The 20,222-nt window shown below is 51.8% G+C and overlaps 1 protein-coding gene across 3 annotated transcripts; it reads right to left on the reverse strand.

Moving 5' to 3' along the window:
- Positions 1-930: 930 nt before the first annotated feature.
- On the reverse strand, positions 931-17,956 carry ube2o (ubiquitin conjugating enzyme E2 O). Of its 3 annotated transcripts, XM_031894223.1 has the most exons (19): positions 17,811-17,956; positions 17,402-17,479; positions 11,589-11,648; positions 11,400-11,510; positions 11,076-11,173; positions 10,818-10,881; positions 10,576-10,719; positions 9,438-9,547; positions 9,177-9,327; positions 8,575-9,056; positions 8,313-8,467; positions 7,506-7,618; positions 7,112-7,240; positions 6,938-7,027; positions 5,999-6,689; positions 5,774-5,910; positions 4,089-4,292; positions 3,947-4,004; positions 931-3,857 (listed from the first exon to the last, which is right to left on the reverse strand). In XM_031894223.1, exons 1-19 carry the CDS (start codon positions 17,922-17,924, stop codon positions 3,157-3,159), a joined length of 3,690 nt encoding a protein of 1,229 aa, XP_031750083.1. In that variant the 5' UTR covers positions 17,925-17,956; the 3' UTR covers positions 931-3,156. The 3 variants fall into 3 exon arrangements, with proteins under 3 accessions (XP_031750083.1, XP_031750084.1, XP_031750082.1); XM_031894224.1 differs by lacking the exons at positions 17,402-17,479; positions 17,811-17,956 and adding an exon at positions 16,027-16,551; XM_031894222.1 differs by lacking the exons at positions 17,402-17,479; positions 17,811-17,956 and adding an exon at positions 16,027-16,507 and having other exon boundaries at positions 8,575-9,044.
- Positions 17,957-20,222: the final 2,266 nt, after the last annotated feature.

A 20,222-nucleotide genomic window follows, 5' to 3' on the forward strand; every position in this document is an offset into this window, starting at 1 on the left:
GCAAGAAGCTTCCGGCCGGCTTGTTCCTTCTCTACTTCATGCAGTTTTCTATTTGACCTCAAACAAAATGAGTGCAAGCTCTACAGGACAGGGGCCTCCTGGGTATTTTACACTCAAGGATCTTTTAAGCTCTCCCTGTATCCAAAGGTTCCTCAGCCAATCAGTGCTGGCACATTTTCAATTCATTTCAATGGTGGTGGGAGAATGGGATGATACCATGGGTGGAGGGGGGGGGGCCAAAATAGGGTGACGCCCATAAACTTTCCAAACCGCCCTCATTTCATTTATGTGTTTAACCTTTATAAGGATAACAAACCCCATTTGTAATAAAAAGCACAGGAACAGTATCCCATAGCAACCAATAAGAAGTTTGCTTTTCAACAGGTGGCCAATAAATGCTTCCTGCTGATTGGTTGCTATGGGTTACTGCTCCTGGGCAAACTTAGTGCCTATTTATTACATAACCCCCTGCTGTGAATGCAAGGATCTCTTATACATCATTGCTGACCTATTAGCACTATATATTTATATATATATTTATGGGAAGTGGAGCAGCCTGTGGCCCAGAGGGGCCCCGAGTTCGATTCCAGCCTAAGCGGTATCTTACACCTACGCGGGTACCGGGTTGCCACTTGGCTGGTATTTGACTGGCCTAGCGGGTAAATCCCAAACTGGGGCTATTACTAATGTATTGGCAATGTACTCCAGCTCTCTAATTTATAGGCACGCCCATGCCCCGCCCCCTTTGTGACATCAGAGGGTCTATAAACAGAGGGGAACCAATAGATTCTGCCTGTATGTGGGCGGAACCAATAGATTCTGTACGGGGGGGGGGGGGGCACCAAATATTCAAACCCAACCGCTGTCTTTACAATGGCGATTTTTAAGCTTCAAAAATAATTACAAAAAGAAAAGAAAATTCCACAATCATTCAGCAAAACAATCTTTAATTTACCAATCCTGCAATTTTGTTTTTTACATTAAATTAGCAAATGAAAAAAAAAAAAAGTAAAAAAACCCCGAGCGAGCGGGAAAGCACGACACGCGCACACACGCACCAATCAGCACGCAGATATTTATAAAGCATTTTGGTTCCGACTCATTTCAAGCATTGAGATAATGTACATTTTGCCATAAGGGGGGGGGGGCAGGTTTGTAACCCCTTCAGTCCTGAGATTCTGTTTGACATGACTCACAAGCAGGGAGTTTGCAGCCCAAACCATGCGCTGGCGATTATTACGGGAAACTGCTTCATTTGGTATCGAGAGTGAGAGATTGGGGGCGCTCTACATGCACTTAGGGGGGCAAATAAAACAATGGAAGCACCGTCATGAGACAAGGAGAGGATCTCAGGGGAGAAGGGGAGGGGCTAAATTCTGCTTCCAATCAGGTGACGCCCAGCTTGCGGCCATGTGGGTCCCACTCCCGGGTGGAGCTGTAGGGTGCAGGGAGTTGCAGCCAAACTGCCACAAGCTGGGCGGCCCCTGCTGTCTATCACGCAGCCTCCACCTACCCACAAGTAACACTCCATCTTCTCTCCGCACCTTTTTAAAATATCCTTTATTTTGCATTTATTTTATACCCTCAAATATGACATAAACAGGCGGGAACATGACAGCATGACAGGCGGCGAGAGCGAGAGAGAGCGCTAGAGAGAGAGCGGCCGCCCCCCCCCCCGGCATAAATAAAACTCACATTTGTTCAGAAAGAGAGAACCAAAACGGAAATAAACCTTGTAAACATGCCTAAATATAAGGCAGTGACTGGTGGAGAGCGCAGGAGAGGATCATGGGAAGGTGTCCCGGCCTGCAGTGGGCCTCGTATACAGACAGTGCTCCTATGGAGGCGCTCTCGCTGACTTGTTACCCTATGACACAATAGGAAACTGAATGATGTCATGTTTAACTGCTGCCTCTAAGGATGATGTCACACACACGGGCGCAGCCTGTTTATTGGCCAGGCAATATGGCAGGACGAACCAATGCCATCTTGTCATCGCCCACCAATGTCCTCGCCCAATGAATGGAATATGTCACAGTGAATGACAACGTCCGTGAAAGCCACAAGGGGGGGGGATTTATCCGCTCACTGCCCTAACGCTTTAACCTAAAACACTGGACTGGGCCAATAATGGCATCATCCCAGTAATAAAACCACTGCAGGCCCCCGGGGGCATTAAGAACAGGTCGCCACCAGTGATCCCAACGGGGGTATAAAAGCAGACACTCCCTTTAATGACAAGCATGCCCCCCCCCACCCCGACATTTCCCCTCTGGTGCAACCCCTTCAGCCCTGATTATGAGATTGAGGTTATACAAGTCCCACAAGAATCCATTGAAGTTATACCCACGAGCCAATAAGGGATCTGTAACTGGCGCAGAAGGGCCTGTAAGCTCCCGTGACAAGCAGCAATGGGGAACCGAGACTGCCGTAAAGCGTGGCGCTTCTGCATTAGTTAGAAATCTCATACAAACACTCACTGTCTCTTTAAACGGCACCAAACCCAAGGAAGACGTGTCACGCATGCCTCTCGCCATTGGTAGGCGGCCAATCAGAGACGGACTATCATCTGCTCGTGTAAGGCTTCTGTCCGACGTGGGTCCAGCCCAGAGAGTTGAGACAAGTTAAGTCCTTCGATGGAGTACCTGTTAATTGATCCATCCCGACGCCATGTTCCGTCCCACCACGCCTAGAAGCAAACGAGATGCCCCCCCCTCCCAACGATAACAGAAGCCGGACGTATTCAGTAAACAGTTTGTAGCTTTGAGATTGGATCTCAGTATATAGCTTTGTGAGAACATCTTTGCAAAGAGAGGGGTCTACAGTGATCCGACCCCATGTTACGGGGTCTCTCTTCCTGCAATGTTCTGTCCCATAGCAGCAAGGCGGTCTCCAGGGGGCGCTAGGAGCAAAAAAACTGGACAGCGGGGGGGGGGGGGGGGAGAAAGAGGATAAGGGAGGTTTTATTAGCAGAATTACAGTATTCATTGGATTCAGCTTCTACCAATGAGAGGCCACAAATGTTTGGGCTAGATGTACAGAGACCTCTCTGGAGGAGGGCCACGTGGCAGTGGAATTATGGGTGGGGGGAAGAGAGGATGAATGGGTTGAGCTGGGTGGGAAGGTAGGACCCCCGTTACTCCTCCGCTTCCGTCCTTATAATGGTAGCGTCAGTCTGTCTCCGCGAGGCTCCGAGATGCCGGCTTCCAACAGGGAAGCTTTGAACTGAGCCAGAACTCCCTGAATGCTCTTGATGAAGCCCTTGGACAAGGGGAAGAGGGGGAAGCCGATATCGGGGTAGCCTCGTTTGTCAGGGAGGAAACTACGATAGCTCTTTCTGCGCTTCTTTGGTTTGACGCTGGGCTGCCCGCCCCCAGCCGCCCCTCTTGGCTCATCTGAGAGACTGGCGCCCCCCGTGGCGCCTTTGCTTGTGCTTTCCAAGTCAGAGAATTGCTGGGACTCCCCCGGGGACATGGTGGAGGCACCGCATCCAGAATCATCTAGGTCCTTGGAATCAAGAGTTGGCTCCGGGGTGCACTCCGGCTCCGTCGGGCTGTACGGCACTATACACGGGTGCTCCTGCCCGTTCCTGTGCTCGCCTCCTCTTTCTACCATGGAATTGGTTTCTAACCAGTTCTCTATGCGATGCGCCAGGCGCCAACCGCTGCTCTGAAAGTGCTCGCGGATCTCCTGTTGGAAGACTTCCACCGGCCTCCGCAGCATCTGCGTCATGGACTGGACCACGCGGATAAGCGCCATCTCGTTGTAACATCGGCTGTTCTCGTAGCCTTCCTGCAAGCCTCGGTCACTGTCGAAACCCGCTTCGTTGTAGTACGGCTCATTCACTAAAATAAGGCCTGGGGGGGGGGGCAAGAAAATGGATTTTAGGTTACGGGAAATAATGACAGGTTTTTAATAGGATAAAGAAGATAAAGCCGATACCCACCTTGTATAGAGATTAGCACCTGCAGGAGACTGGACTTGCTGGTCCACCTCTCGGTACCCTGTGGGCACAAACATCCGTGAGAATTTGGAGCTTTGGTGGCGGCGGGTTGGGTTTGGGTGGATTTGCTCATAACAGAACTTACCTTTCCTATCCAGGTCCCCAGGAGGCTGACGCACACTTTCCCATTGTCATAGAGGTTGGGGTTTAGCTTGCCGCTGCACTGAGACAGGTACCGGAACAATGGGGGCACCGCCGGGTAGATATTGGGGAGCTGCATGTCGAACAGGAAGAGCCCATCCTCATACGGGGTGCGCGTCGGCCCTTTAATAAGTGCAGAGAACAGATCCTACGGCAGGAGAGAGAGAAAAGAGAAAGAAGGTGTGGGGAGATTATTATATATACAGTTATGGGATCCGTTATCCGGAAACCCGTTATCCAGAAAGCTCCGAATTACGGAAAGGCCATCTCCCATAGACTCCATTTTAATCAAATGATTCAGATTTGTAAATTAAGACATAAGATATAATTACCCCTTATTGGGGGCAGAACAGCCCTATTGGGTTTATTTAATGGTTAAATGATTCCCTTTTCTCTGTAATAATAAAACAGTACCTGTACTTGATCCCAACTAAGATATAATTACCCCTTATTGGGGCAGAACAGCCCTATTGGGTTTATTTAATGGTTAAATGATTCCCTTTTCTCTGTAATAATAAAACAGTACCTGTACTTGATCCCAACTAAGATATAATTACCCCTTATTGGGGCAGAACAGCCCTATTGGGTTTATTTCATGGTTAAATGATTCCCTTTTCTCTGTAATAATAAAACAGTACCTGTACTTGATCCCAACTAAGATATAATTACCCCTTATTGGGGCAGAACAGCCCTATTGGGTTTATTTAATGGTTAAATGATTCCCTTTTCTCTGTAATAATAAAACAGTACCTGTACTTGATCCCAACTAAGATATAATTACCCCTTATTGGGGCAGAACAGCCCTATTGGGTTTATTTAATGGTTAAATGATTCCCTTTTCTCTGTAATAATAAAACAGTACCTGTACCTGATCCCAACTAAGATATAATTACCCCTTATTGGGGGCAGAACAGCCCTATTGGGTTTATTTAATGGTTAAATGATTCCCTTTTCTCTGTAATAATAAAACAGTACTTGTACTTGATCCCAACTAAGATATAATTACCCCTTATTGGGGGCAGAACAGCCCTATTGGGTTTATTTAATGGTTAAATGATTCCCTTTTCTCTGTAATAATAAAACAGTACCTGTACTTGATCCCAACTAAGATATAATTACCCCTTATTGGGGCAGAACAATCCTATTGGGTTTAATTTATGTTTTAATGTTTTTTTAATAGATTTAAAGTATGGAGATCCAAATTACAGAAAGACCCCTTATCCGTCAAACCCTTGGTCCCGAGCATTCTGGATAATGGGTCCTATACCTGTATATATGTTCCTTTCCTTATTGACATCACGTGTGCAGGGGATTGTGGGATTGGGAGGATACAGGCTGAGGGACAGGCAACTACGGTTACATTTTATTTGAGTCACAAAGTAGTCGGCCAGACCAGCAGGGAACAGGGGGCGGGGCTTAGGGAACAGGGGGTGGGGCTTAGGGAACTGTTCCAACCAGATTATTACATTAAGTCATGAAATGTTGAATATGTTTGTAACTGATGTATATTGTGAAGTTGCTTGACATTATGTTTACTTTTCAAAAAGCGTAAGTTGTGTTTGGGTGGAGTTCCCCTTTAGTTACAGGTTTTTTTGGCTCCCACTCTCGGGCAAACAAATTGGTATTTACCATTCGGTCTTCAAAGGTCTTCACCATGATGCCGTCCGGGAGGGAAGTCGCCAGCAGAGCCATCTCTTTACGCACGGTGCTGAAGAACTTCTTGGCTTCCGGGGCTTGGAACTCCAGCTTCTTAAAGGCTTGGCTCTCTAAGGGGGGAGGAAGCACGGGATTGTGGGTAAGCACTGGCACAGGAAGTGATCCAGGAGGGGGAAGATACTAAGCGATGATACATACCGGGGGCAGTTTCAAGCACAGAGAAGACCTCCCCTTTGGCGCTGGTGAAGATGACGCCGGGTTTGCCGCCGCTCTGCTGGCACAACACGGGCGTGTCACTCGGCCATTCTGACCGGACGGGCGTCTGCGCTTCAGCTTTCTCCTCCTTCTCAGTCTCGGGCGCCGACTCCATCTTTTCCTCCTCAGCTATGGCCACATTGTCCAGGGTTTTCTTGAGGTTCTCCTGCAGCTTCTTTATATCATCCAGGAACTTCTTCTCCCGAGTGAACTTCTCCGGCTCGGCTGTGGGGGAGGTTGGGGAGCCGGTGAGCAGCTGTTCTACCGTCATGTTCTTCAGGCTCTCCAGGATCTTAATGGCCTCCTTCAGCTCCTTAAAGCTCTTCACAATCCCTTCTTTCTCATTCACTTTCACGCCGAGAACTCCCAGATCCGCGGCCGCAGCCAATGCAGCGCTCTGTTCCGCCTCGTCTTGCGCCGGTTCCTGCATCGGCTCTGCGGGGGCGGTCTCATTCTGTGAAGCCGCCGCCTCCTCCCCCCCCGCCGCCCGAGGGATTTCATCTTCCGTCAGCCCGTTGTCCGTTTCCCAGCTGTCGCTCTCATCCTCCCATTCATCAGACGAGGCGCCGCTGGAGCTGCTGTCCACGGAGTCATAAAAGGATTCCTCCAGTTCGGATTCCACGTTATACAGATGCTGGGGAGTCAAAAGGAAACAATTTGTAGGTGCAGCAGTCTCCAGAACAGAGAATGCGGCCTGTAACCCACAGGACCCAGTATCCACAGGACCCAATATCCACAGGGCGAGTATGAGTTCTTCCTTCCACCCTCCTTCCCCACTTCCTCTACCATCAGCCCCTATCAGTGGGTGTGTGCCTGCTACACCCCTCCCCCTTTGTGACATCAGAGATGGGGTGGGCCCCAATATTTATACAACACACTTACCTGTGGGAGGACAATAGTCCGGGAATTATCAGCCCAGATCACTTCGACTTTGCTGCTCACGTCCACCCGAGCCACCTGCCCCACCGACGGCTGCAAAACAGGGAAAGGGGGTTTAATCACCTTAAATAAATGTAACAGCCACCGGTAACGGCATCTGGAATAAAAAGTTCCCACCTGGCTGGCATCAGGAAAGGCTTCTGGATCAGAGTTGCCAATGCGGATCACTATGTCTGTGGCTCGGAATCGGAAATCTGGATGGTCAACAATGTCATACACACTGACATCCTCCTCTTCCCCAACAAGCTGAGAAACAGTAAGAGACATGTTTGTGTGTATGGCTGAAGCAGAGCATGATGGGGCACACAGTATCACCCGGCTAACAGTCTTGCACCCCTGCCCAACATGGCGGGCCCAGCACAGCCCAGAGAAGCAGGACGGCCACTAATCAGTAAATCGACAAAAACCTTTGAACACAAAGAAATAACAGAACCCCGTGCCGTACGGTCCATAAAATATAGTTCTGGCTCAGGGAAGGGACATGTCGGGTCACAGCGATTCCGTAACTCACCTCCGTATCGTCCCCATTCAAATTCAGCTTGATCCATTTTACCACACAAGTACGGCCCGTGTGATCCCCAGACTGCACCACTCCGTATATACTGGGGTCCTGGGCAGCGTGGGCTGTTGGGGGAGAGAGAAGGAAAAGGCTATTTCAGATGAACCGGAGAGCGTCATTCTGTAAATCTGTTTGTCTTAAACCCACATATTTACTGTTATTTGCCCCTCACTCTCCCCACTCATCTGCCCCTCACTCCGTCTCTGCCCCTCACTCCGTCTCTGCCCCTCACTCCGTCTCTGCCCCTCACTCCGTCTCTGCCCCTCACTCCGTCTCTGCCCCTCACTCCGTCTCTGCCCCCCCTCACTCTGTCCCATTCATCTGCCTGTATGCCCCCTGCTCTGTCTCTGCCCCACTCATCTGCCCATATGCCCCCTGCTCTGTCTCTGCCCCACTCATCTGCCCGTATGCCCCCTGCTCTGTCTCTGCCCCACTCATCTGCCCGTATGCCCCCTGCTCTGTCTCTGCCCCATTCATCTGCCCGTATGCCCCCTGCTCTGTCTCTGCCCCACTCATCTGCCCATATGCCCCTCGCTCTGTCTCTGCCCCACTCATCTGCCCATATGCCCCCTGCTCTGTCTCTGCCCCACTCATCTGCCCATATGCCCCCTCGCTCTGTCTCTGCCCCACTCATCTGCGCGTATGCCCCTGCTCTGTCTCTGCCCCACTCATCTGCCCATATGCCCCCTGCTCTGTCTCTGCCCCACTCATCTGCCCGTATGCCCCTTGCTCTGTCTCTGTGCATCTAACATTACTGACCTCTCTTGTCGACTACAAAGTCCCCGGGGCAGAACTCGTTGTTATCCAGATGCTGGATCGGTACCAGTTCATTAGAGCGGATGTTGGTCTCAACGCTCCCATCTTGCCACATAACGTCAGCCGTGGTCACAGTGGTTATAACCTCGACAGCCACCCTGCAGGGACAGCCATAGATGACAATGTAAAACGACCAGAGGGGGCGCTGCAGCTACATAGCTGCCCTTTGCTTGGCACTCTGGGAGGGTCCATTACTAATACCAACCTGTCGCCATGTTTGAACTCTCTGTATACTTTGCTCTTTTTCTTCTTCTTATGTTTCCTCTTGAGGTTCCGGATGGACAGGGGGATGCTCTTCTTGCGCCCAGCGCCGCTGCCACTTTGGGAAGAAGCCGTAGAACTGGCCGAGGAAGTCACCGAGCTGGTCTCGTCGGTATCCCCTGCGGCTTCATCGTCGGCGTCCTGTTCCGAGGAATGCAGCTGGAGGCCCTGGAATATTTCCCGGAAGGTGCCCAAAGGCTGCTCTTTGGTTGGGCACTCCGGAACGTTCGGTTCCTCGGGGGGTTCCCCTTCCAGCTTGGCAGAGACAAGATCTTCCTCGGTTGCCCTTGCTGTGGGTATTTCATACGACGGGGGCACTGTGGAGTTTTTTTTGAGGAGTTCAGTAGGGTTGGAGGGATCCTGGGTACATGAGATTATCTTGACTATCTGCTTCTCCCGTAGCTTTTCCACCTGCTGTGTATGGACCAATGGTGAGACAGAAAATCAGGTGTTACATCTCCTACCATGATAAACAACCCCCCCATGCCAGTGCCAGCTAATACCCTTTGCTTGGGCCGCTACCTCTGCAGCCTTCAGTGGCCCTACCTTCCTGGTGACGGTGACCTCCCCCAGCAGGCAGTTCTTCTCGAGACTTTCACACAGAATTTTGGTGGGTTCCACCTTAGTGGGGAAGATGTACAGACAGCGCTCTCCCAGCTGCCTCTGCGTGTGGTCGAAGGAGCCCAGTCGTTTCACTCTGAGGGGAAACAGAACAGCAGCTCATGGAGTTGCCCATATCGCCCTCTAGTGGAGGAACAGTTTGGGTGCACTGGAAACTCCCACCCCATTGGCTCAGGTTGGACTCACCTAGACAGGTTCTCCTGAGTAATCACAGCGGGTGGGGGGTCCATGGAATCGGTGCCGCCGAGACAAAAGCTTTTTGTGATCCAAGTAACTCGTAATTCAGTGACTTGCACCTGTAACGCGGGGGGGAGAATGAACGCACACGCGTGTTACACGCACATATACGTAAGCATCACACACTGAGCAGGAAACGGGCGCTCTACCAGGAGATTAACCGGCTACAAGCACCAGAAATAAACTATAAGGGGTGGGAGACGTTTCCCTGAAGCACCGGGTGCCGCCTGCATGGGCGGTCCCGACCTTCGACCTTCCGTGTCGCCACTAAATCATTACTTATTCATGAGCTAAAGTAATTATTCATGAGTGCACTACAGGGTCCAGCACGGCAAGCGCCACGGCTCCACACTAGGGTAGGGCACCCCCTTGGGGTATCTTGGAGCAGGTGGGGGGGTAATTAGCCGGATGGCCTGGTGAGGTTGGAATTGGGATAGCTAGGGTACACACTGCCCCCCCCCCCCCATACCGTATATGAGAGCTTCCTATACAGTATGGGGGGAAAGGACTTCAGGTGGAAACTCATGAGTGGGGCACAATGGGCACAATGAAATGGCAACAGAAGTCACCAAGAGTAAAGGTCCCCATCCATGGGCCGATTCTAGCTGCCGATATTGGCCCCTTAGACAGATTCGGCAGCTAATCGGCCCGTGTATGGGCACTACCGACGGCATGCCCGACCCATATCTAACCTGAAATTGGCCAGATCTTGATCGGGCAGGTTAGAAAATCTAGTCGGATCGGGGACCACATTGGCTCGTTGATACCATCCCCGGACCGACTTTGCCTATACCTGCCGTAATAATTCAATTGTTTGGCCCCAATTACCCTAAATTCCCCCCATATTGCCCACCCGTAGGTGGGGATATCGGGAGAAGATCCGCTCACTTGGCGACATCGCCAAACGAGCGGATCTTATGGTGTATGGGGACCTTAAGAAAGCCCCAAGACTATAAGGATCGGCTCGCTCTGGTTTCATGGCTCCGGGCTGTACGGGCTCCGATCCTACACCAGATACAAACCCACCCCCAGTGGCACCCGTTTTGGTTACCCCAGAACTGCAGCGAAGGAGAGAGTGGAACTTTACCTCTTCCACCCCCACGCGAAACTTGCTCTTGGCACTCAGTACCGGCTTGACCCCAGAGAGCCACTGCACGCTGGAGAACACCTTGGAGGGGCCGATCAGTACTTGCCCAGGGTAAAAGCCATAGGAGTCATCAAAGAACAGCCCCTAAAGGTACAACATAGAGATGTGAATTGGTCAGTTTGGAGCCGTTGGCCCCGCCTCCTAGCGATACCGGAGGAACAGGAAGTAAATGAGAGAGTTACCGAGTCGCTGGCGTGGGGGCAGACGTCGTACAGTTTGGACGCATCCTCGGTGCTCATGGAACATCTGCAGCAAGCGGGGGAGGAAAAGGAAGATCCCTGAGAAACCCAGTTCAGTCCGACCCAATCTCATTCCCCCTCTCTACACACAGCACCCATTAAGCACCCATTAAGCACCCATAGCGCTTATTCCCTAATACCCCCAACGAAGTGCCCTTATAACATCTGCTCTGCAGAATGGGCCGAGGGTTCTGCCGATACCTGGCGCCGTTGGACAGCTTGAGGACAACCTGGTTCTTCAGATCATACACTTTGCCCAGCCAGCAGTCGTAGGCAATGTAATCCCCGTACATGATAGGCTGGAGAGGCAACAGGAGAGGAGCCAATCACAAAGATGCAAGAGAATGAATAGAAGACACAGAACATTACAGTCGGGGGTCTATAGAGATTGGACCCTCAATGGAACCACATGACCCAGAGCCATTACTATAAAGGAAGACCCTGTGACTGCCAGGGGCCCTGTGGGGTTCTAAATGATTTCACTGCGGGGCCCGGTAACCGGCAGTTGCCAAGGCGACATCTCACCCAGATGTGGTGCAGCTCCTTACTGTTGACCGGATGCAGGAAGCAGTTGGTCCCCACCACTTTCACCACGCAGTCTATGTTCACGTCGATCACCGTGCCGCACTGGCTGTCCTGGGGGGGCACAACGGGACGGGGGTCAGCGAGGGAGCGATACGGAGCACCGACAGTGCAGCTCATACGGCCACTTACCTTTGTACCCATCCGACGCACAACATCCCTGGGCACCAGCGAGCGGTCCTCCAGCTTTAACTGCAACACAAGGAAAGGCAATGGCATTACACTGGCACAGAATGGGCACTGCATGTACATACGGGCGGGAGGTGCCATATTGCTTTCCCAGGGCACCAATGGGATAGTTCCCCTTTGTAATTGTAACGTTACAGTAAGGTGCAGCTGCTCCACAGATTCTCTCAGCAACAAACTTCTATTTCTTCATAGAGACCAAGGTATTATACTTACTGCCATGGTCTTATAGTGAGGGAAACACTATGGCACCTCCTACCCATATGTATAAATACAAATATACAGAGAAGGAATGTTCTGGGCACACAATAAGCTGTACCCTCATACTGTACTGTCTAAGGGAAACACTATGGCACCTCCCTCCCATATGTATAAATACAAATATACAGAGAAGGAATGTTCTGGGCACACAATAAGCTGTACCCCCATACTGTACTGTCTAAGGGAAACACTATGGCACCTCCTACCCATATGTATAAATACAAATATACAGAGAAGGAATGTTCTGGGCACACAATAAGCTGTACCCCCATACTGTACTGTCTAAGGGAAACACTATGGCACCCCCTACCCATATGTATAAATACAAATATACAGAGAAGGAATGTTCTGGGCACACAATAAGCTGTACCCCCATACTGTACTGTCTAAGGGAAACACTATGGCACCCCCTACCCATATGTATAAATACAAATATACAGAGAAGGAATGTTCTGGGCACACAATAAGCTGTACCCCCAAACTGTACTATCGAATGGTAACAATATGGCAGCTCCGAGCACTTATTGTAATGTCCTGGGCATGGCAGTTACCTGCTGTATCTCTCCTGGGGGTATGTGGGGTTAGTAAATATTCACATACAGACAGTGGCTGCTGATTTGGCCTCGACTAACAGAATGGGCAGATATACCATAGGTTTGGGCCCAAAATCATCAGTTACCCCGACCCATCTGATTGGGGCTTATTCAGGTGGCCCCAAGTGGAGAATCTGGTTGGTTAGTGTTGCTGTGTATGGGGACATAGATACAAGGGGCATTATCTGACTGTTGCCCTGGATCTGATGGAACAGCTCGGTGCAAGGGACCTGGTTCTGCTCATCTATTGGGCAGCGCAAGGGTACAAATCTTACACGCGGCTACTGTAACTATGCTGGTTGCTATGGTGTCTACACTGTAGTTCCTTGCAGTGAATGTGACTGGGGCAACTAGGGCTTCTCACCCCTTCCAATAAAAAGGCTCAATGCACGGATATGGACTTCCCGGAACGTATGTTCCATTAGCACCTGCCTATTCCCCATGTGGCTATTAATTAGGGTTGGGGGGCAGTTGTACTTCTAATTGCCCCACCCCCCCAGTAATACAGGCCCAGTATCAGCTCTAAACAATACCCATTAACATGTATATATCAGGTACGAAACCCCCAATCTGGGCCTGTTTGGGCCTACAGCGCCAAATATCCGCCGGCTCAGCCCGACTCCCAGAGCGACACACAGCGCAGCGTTAATAACATTCCCCCCCCCCCCCCCGGGATGCTCCTCTCAGTACAGGGACCCCTGGGAATGCACAGTCATCACCGGTGAGTTACAGGGAATTACAATGGAGCTGCTCAGCTAAACAAAAGCCCCCAGTACCAATACAATAACCGGGGGGGGCTCTGGAACAGCCGAGTGCCTTATTCCCTGGGGTGGAACATTGCCCTACCTGCCAGAACACTCCTGGGATACAATGCAGACAAACTGCATCAATGGGGGGGGGGAGGGGGGCGCCATTAGCCAGGTGAGCCCCCCCCCTCCCCGCACTCCGACCAGGATAATGCAGAATTCAGTGCCTATAATACGTTATATATAATAATTCGGGAGATTATAGCCCCTGAGCCCCACTGATATCTAAGGGTGACGTTATGATTTGACCCCCCCCCCCCGCTATAAGGAAAGGGTTGGGCTGAGCTATATAATAAAAGGCCAGTCCCGGGGTGTTTCTGAGCAGTTGTGCCAATTCCCAGGGATAGGAGGCGCACTGCTGCCTGTAGCAAATACCCCCACACAGGCTGCCGCTGCCCGGCTATTAATAGTCTTATCAATCCCCCATAGGGCTCTGCCGAGACCGGCTATAGGGGGGCCGCCCCAGCCCAGCCAGGATTGGGAGGGAACGCTCTCGCCGGCGCACAGAGACCCCCGGGGGCGGCACGTACAAGTGCTGAGTAACTGAGCCAGAGGCAGGATTCTATACTCACTCCCTGCAATGCCAACTCCCAGCACTGCCCCCCCCCCCCCCCCCCCATGATACATTACAGTGAGGGCACATTCTGGGACGGGACCCTCCAGCGGCCCAATGCCCCCCCCCCCCCCGCGGCTCTGGATTGCCTAACAGACACGCTCAGTTCTGCACAGTCATGTGACTTATCTGCCTTGCAAAGTGTTATCACCGCACTCCCAGCCAGTAACACCCCCCCCCCCAGACACCACCAAGTGTTACCAGATAACAGTGTATTCACATATATACATACACCCCTGGCACTGTGACTGGCACCTACCAGGGCCCGGCTGCTTGTTGGCCAGTAGAACATCTGGAACAAGTTACCCAGTCCCGGGGGGGGGGGGGGGGCCATGTCTCTGTGTCTCTGTACAGCATCACCTCCTGCCTAATGGGAGCCAAAGGCCTAGCCGGCCCATCTGCCACTGCCTCACCATTTGGGACCCCCCCCTCCCATTTTGCCGGCTGGTTTATCCTTGTCCCCAACAGATCCAGGGTCGTCACATTGACAGCAAATGCCCCAAAGGATTCTGGTAGTGCGGCTCCTGCACTATTCCTGTCCATGCGAGGGGGTGTGGGGGGCAATCATGAGCAGCAATTGCCCCAATTATAATGTGTTCAGTGACCCCCCCCATCCCTATTTTTGTATTTCCCCACCCACCCTGCTCCCACTCCTAAACCAAGCGACTGTTTTTGCTTTACTTGCTCTCGCAGCAGGAGGGCCCCCCAATAGAGGCTTCTCCAGCAGTGCCAGGACCCATAGTACAAACACACATGGGCACGGCTGGCAGGCTGCCCAATGACATGCTGAGGATGCTATGGGGGGGGGGGGGGGGCTAGCAGTACCAGGCACAGTGTGACAGGTTATTATACTGTCAGACACTTACATTCCAACTTACATTCCCCCCCAGCATCTCGCCCCCCCCCTCCGGCTCATATGCACAGTCATCACTTTGCAGCTGGATTATTCCAGGCCTCACAGCAGCCGCAGCTCGTGCCCCACTACCCGCCCATGCCCCCCCCTCGTCTGTGCCCCTGCTACCCGGCCATGCCCCCCCCCGTCTGTGCCCCCGCTACCCGGCCATGCCCCCGCTACTCGCCCCGCTAACCACCCGTGCCCCCATCCTAATCTGCCCAATGTGACATGGGCCCAGGCCAGAATTAGGGACGGGGGGGGTAGGCACTGGGCCCAACAGCTACATACATAGAGACTGCAGTTCCGGGCCCTGAGGGACAGGCTGATGGGGGACACATAACACTCAGGGGACCCCAATATTTATTCACCCTCTGTGCCCAACAACACTGCCCTTCACAATTAGGGAGTGACATGTACGGGGCCCCTCAGGCTGTAGCAAGGGGCAATAGGGATAGGAGGTTACCCAGACAGGAGAGACATTGGGATACAAAGCCTGGGGGGGGGGGGGGGGGTTAGGGACAGAGAAACAGCTAAACCCCTAAAGTACCACCTGTTACCTGTGCCCCCCCCCCCCCGTGCCACCAATCGGACACTAACGGCAGCTGCCTAGCAATGTGGCTTGTGCCCATCAAACCCAATGTTAGCAAGAAGCGCATCTGTAGTACTGCTCCCAGTGCAGCCATGGGGGGGGGGGGGCAATTAGATCTGCCTCTGCCTGACTGCACCCAGCATCCCATGGCAGCCACTGCTGAACCTGACGGGGCCACAGGGAGGGATGAAAGGGCCACAGACACTACAGGGAGCCCAGGCCCAGATCTGAAGGACGGGTCCCACTGGGATACTGGGGGCTGTGGTTCATCAGCATAAAGAGTCCTAGGACGTGCCTGGGCATGGCCCCAGGGGGATGCTGGGAGTTGTAGGACGTGCCTGGGCATGGCCCCAGGGGGATGCTGGGAGTTGTAGGACGTGCCTGGGCATGGCCCCAGGGGGATGCTGGGAGTTGTAGGACGTGCCTGGGCATGGCCCCAGGGGGATGCTGGGAGTTGTAGGACGTGCCTGGGCATGGCCCCAGGGGGATGCTGGGAGTAGTGGTACAACAGCCAATCAGTAGTAAGTAGAGAAAGGCAGATGTATGCCCGGGCACTGCCCCAGGGAGAGGCCGAGCCTTGCAGTCCCACCGTGCCCCCCCCTCCCTCACACACCGGGGGGCCCTTACCTTGTTCTCCCTGACGTCCTGCTTGATGCCCTCCGGGTACCACTGGACCCGCACATATCCGCGCTTTAATGGGCCGAACCTGCTGAGCGGCGGCTCCGACCCGGGACTCCCTCCTCCCGCAGCGCCGCCGGCTCCTTTCTTCCTCCCCCCGGGGCCGCTCTCCTCCTCCCCCGGCAGCGCATCCTCCTCTTCCTCCGAGTCCTCTCCGTGGATGAGACGCACCAGGCCGAAGCGGGTGTGGCCCCGGTAGCAGCCGGACACCAAGTCGTGAGAGAACAGGAGCCGCTGGGAGCCGTCACCGGCCGGGGGCCCGGGGGAGGCGGAGGATGGAGCCGAGTCCGAGGGATCCGCCATTGTTGTTGTCCGGAAGGGAAGAGACAGGAGCTGCTGCTGCCGGCCGGGGCGGTTACCAAGGAGAGCGCTGCGTAAAGGGCGCACTGACGTCAGCACGCCCGGCGTGGTAACTAGGGGAGAGGATGCTGTTGCTAGGGGAACGCCTGGGTCTCTGTTGCTAAGGTTGGTGTGTAGCGCTTATAAAGGCCTGGCCCCAGTCACATTGCGGGGCTCTAGAAGCCTCCCTATTGCTCTCCCTGTGTCTCTATGGGATAATACACTGGGCTTCCAGAACAGCACTAAATCTTACTGCATTGCATTAAGGGCGGGGGGGGGGGGGGCTATAGGGTAAAAGCTGCTCAGAGTTGGGGCAGAGATACCTTTCCCAAAATAAATGTGCCCATTCCCCAGGAGATGCCCCACTGTTTGCTCATATTAGTATAATCTGCCCCCTAGCGGTGTAGTACGGGAACTAACTCAGGCCTGTGTAGCTTCTCAGCAGCAGAGCCCTCTTGGGTTCAAAGTCAAGCCCCAAATACATACTATAAGGAGATTCCATTTCTGTTTGGCATTTTGTGCATTTATCAAGGTGTCCCCATTCCCAGCCTCCGGGGGGATAAGGAGTATCCAGTGTATCCCTGGCTGCATCTCTGTCTCACCCCCAATCAGGCTCCCAGTACAATAAGGAGAAATACAGTGATGGGGTAAAGCTACACACACATTAATACCCCAAGTAGCCTCTTACTACTGACCCAAGGACAAGTTCAGCAAAGGAATTGCCGCACACTGGGTACCGACCTGCTGATAAGATAAAGGCATTTGTATTTCTAGGGAATATTACAAAGCGCTGGTATAAATACTCTGTTAATGTCTCAGTACTGGCAATGCTGTAAGTGAAAGGCTGGAGCGGTGCCCGGCCGGCCGGCTCTATTCTAGCATTGCGGAAACCCTAAACTCAATGGATATAATTATATATACTCTATTCTCCTGTATAACAGACACAGGCACCAGCCCCTATACTAACCTGCCCCAAACCACCTACCTCAGAACTATCCAAACTGGGTTCTGAAATCCAATCATAGATCAAAGAATAAAAGTCCATCATCATGGATCTGGGATCCTGGAAAGAAAAAGATTAATATCCATGAGAAAATGTTCTCTATGATTATACGGTGCAACATTCATAGCAATGCCCTGCGCCGGAGGAGCTTACAATCTAGCACAATCATGGCGCACACTCGGGTCAGCTCATCAGGAGGCATTTAACCTGCCTGGATGTGTTTGTATTGTGGGAAGATATGGGCCCTCCCCCACCCTAGATTTCTGCTCCCCACAATTAGCACCCATTAAATATCAATACAATGAGGCTATTTGGGAAGGTTCCCCCAGGGGATAAAGAACTTCACATACAATAACACAGTTCAATAGATGTGAGTAAATTCAGCTTTTACCATTATTACTGTTGTTGTTATTGTCGTTACATACAGTCGTGATTGTGGCTGTTGGAAGCTGCCAATGGAACTTGCTGGGGGTGCTTGCGGGAGGTTTATCCAGCCCAGCAACATGGTGCTGCCCACCCTGAGAGCCAATCAGCAGGCAGAGCTAGTAACTGACAACAGCTAGAGTTATAGGCTAACATTTATTTACTGACTGTACAGAGAGATACCATAAAACTATGGCACATAGGGATTCCCCTGTACTAAGCACAATTCAGCAGGAACAGCCCCCTAAGTTTGCTCATAGCCTGTACTGAGAGATACCATAAACTATGGCACATAGGGATTCCCCTGTACTAAGCACAATTCAGCAGGAACAGCCCCCTAAGTTTGCTCATAGCCTGTACAGAGAGATACCATAAAACTATGGCACATAGGGATTCCCCTGTACTAAGCACAATTCAGCAGGAACAGTCCCCTAAGTTTGCTCATAGCCTGTACAGAGAGATACCATAAAACTATAGCAGCATAGGGATCCCCCTGTACTAAGCACAATTCAGCAGGAACAGCCCCCTAAGTTTGCTCATAGCCTGTACAGAGAGATACCATAAAACTATGGCACATAGGGATTCCCCTGTACTAAGCACAATTCAGCAGGAACAGCCCCTAAGTTTGCTCATAGCCTGTACAGAGAGATACCATAAAACTATGGCACATAGGGATTCCCCTGTACTAAGCACAATTCAGCAGGAACAGCCCCCTAAGTTTGCCCATAGCCTGTACAGAGAGATACCATAAAACTATGGCACATAGGGATTCCCCTGTACTAAGCACAATTCAGCAGGAACAGTCCCCTAAGTTTGCTCATAGCCTGTACAGAGAGATACCATAAAACTATAGCAGCATAGGGATTCCCCTGTACTAAGCACAATTCAGCAGGAACAGCCCCCTAAGTTTGCTCATAGCCTGTACAGAGAGATACCATAAAACTATGGCACATAGGGATTCCCCTGTACTAAGCACAATTCAGCAGGAACAGTCCCCTAAGTTTGCTCATAGCCTGTACAGAGAGATACCATAAAACTATAGCAGCATAGGGATTCCCCTGTACTAAGCACAATTCAGCAGGAACAGCCCCCTAAGTTTGCTCATAGCCTGTACAGAGAGATACCATAAAACTATGGCACATAGGGATTCCCCTGTACTAAGCACAATTCAGCAGGAACAGCCCCCTAAGTTTGCTCATAGCCTGTACAGAGAGATACCATAAAACTATGGCACATAGGGATTCCCCTGTACTAAGCACAATTCAGCAGGAACAGCCCCCTAAGTTTGCTCATAGCCTGTACAGAGAGATACCATAAAACTATGGCACATAGGGATTCCCCTGTACTAAGCACAATTCAGCAGGAACAGCCCCCTAAGTTTGCCCATAGCCTGTACAGAGAGATACCATAAAACTATGGCACATAGGGATTCCCCTGTACTAAGCACAATTCAGCAGGAACAGCCCCCTAAGTTTGCCCATAGCCTGTACAGAGAGATACCATAAAACTATGGCACATAGGGATTCCCCTGTACTAAGCACAATTCAGCAGGAACAGCCCCCTAAGTTTGCCCCTGTTGTTTAACGAGTCAGACTTCTTGTTTGTAATGCCATACAGTAATTCTGCAGCACCAGACCTATGAATAATGTGTATACAAGTGATATATTGGCTCACAGTGACAGACAGACAGACAGGGCCGTTTATTAAGCCGATTGCTGCAGAATTACTTGATGACATTATAAGACTTATTGATTTCTATTACTCAACTGCTTCCCCTCCAACCCTTCAGTACTTGTGCTATCAGGCACCGGGGCCCCAGGTCTAATAATCCCCATAATCCAATGGCCCATCGCGCTATTAATAGATTATTTTACAGGGTAATTATATATCTGCATCTAACATCCAAATACTAAGGTCCCAAATCAACTGCAGGGCGCCAATCTGCATTACCACCAACCTACCTCTAGGTGTCTCCCTATAGCTATTAGACAACCCAGGTCAAATAATTGTACTGCAAAGGCTTGTGATGCAGCCCCCCTGCCCTGTAAGCTCTGCAGCCTCCCTGCCCTGTAAGCTCTGCAGCCCCCCTGCCCTGTAAGTTCTGCAGCCCCTCTGCCCTGTAAGCTCTGCAGCCCCCCTGCCCTGTAAGCTCTGCAGCCTCCCTGCCCTGTAAGCTCTGCAGCCTCCCTGCCCTGTAAGCTCTGCAGCCTCCCTGCCCTGTAAGCTCTGCAGCCTCCCTGCCCTGTAAGCTCTGCAGCCTCCCTGCCCTGTAAGCTCTGCAGCCTCCCTGCCCTGTAAGCTCTGCAGCCTCCCTGCCCTGTAAGCTCTGCAGCCTCCCTGCCCTGTAAGCTCTGCAGCCTCCCTGCCCTGTAAGTTCTGC

This window comes from Xenopus tropicalis, chromosome 10 (genome assembly GCF_000004195.4).
Source record: "Xenopus tropicalis strain Nigerian chromosome 10, UCB_Xtro_10.0, whole genome shotgun sequence".
Taxonomy (NCBI): Eukaryota; Metazoa; Chordata; class Amphibia; order Anura; family Pipidae; genus Xenopus; species Xenopus tropicalis.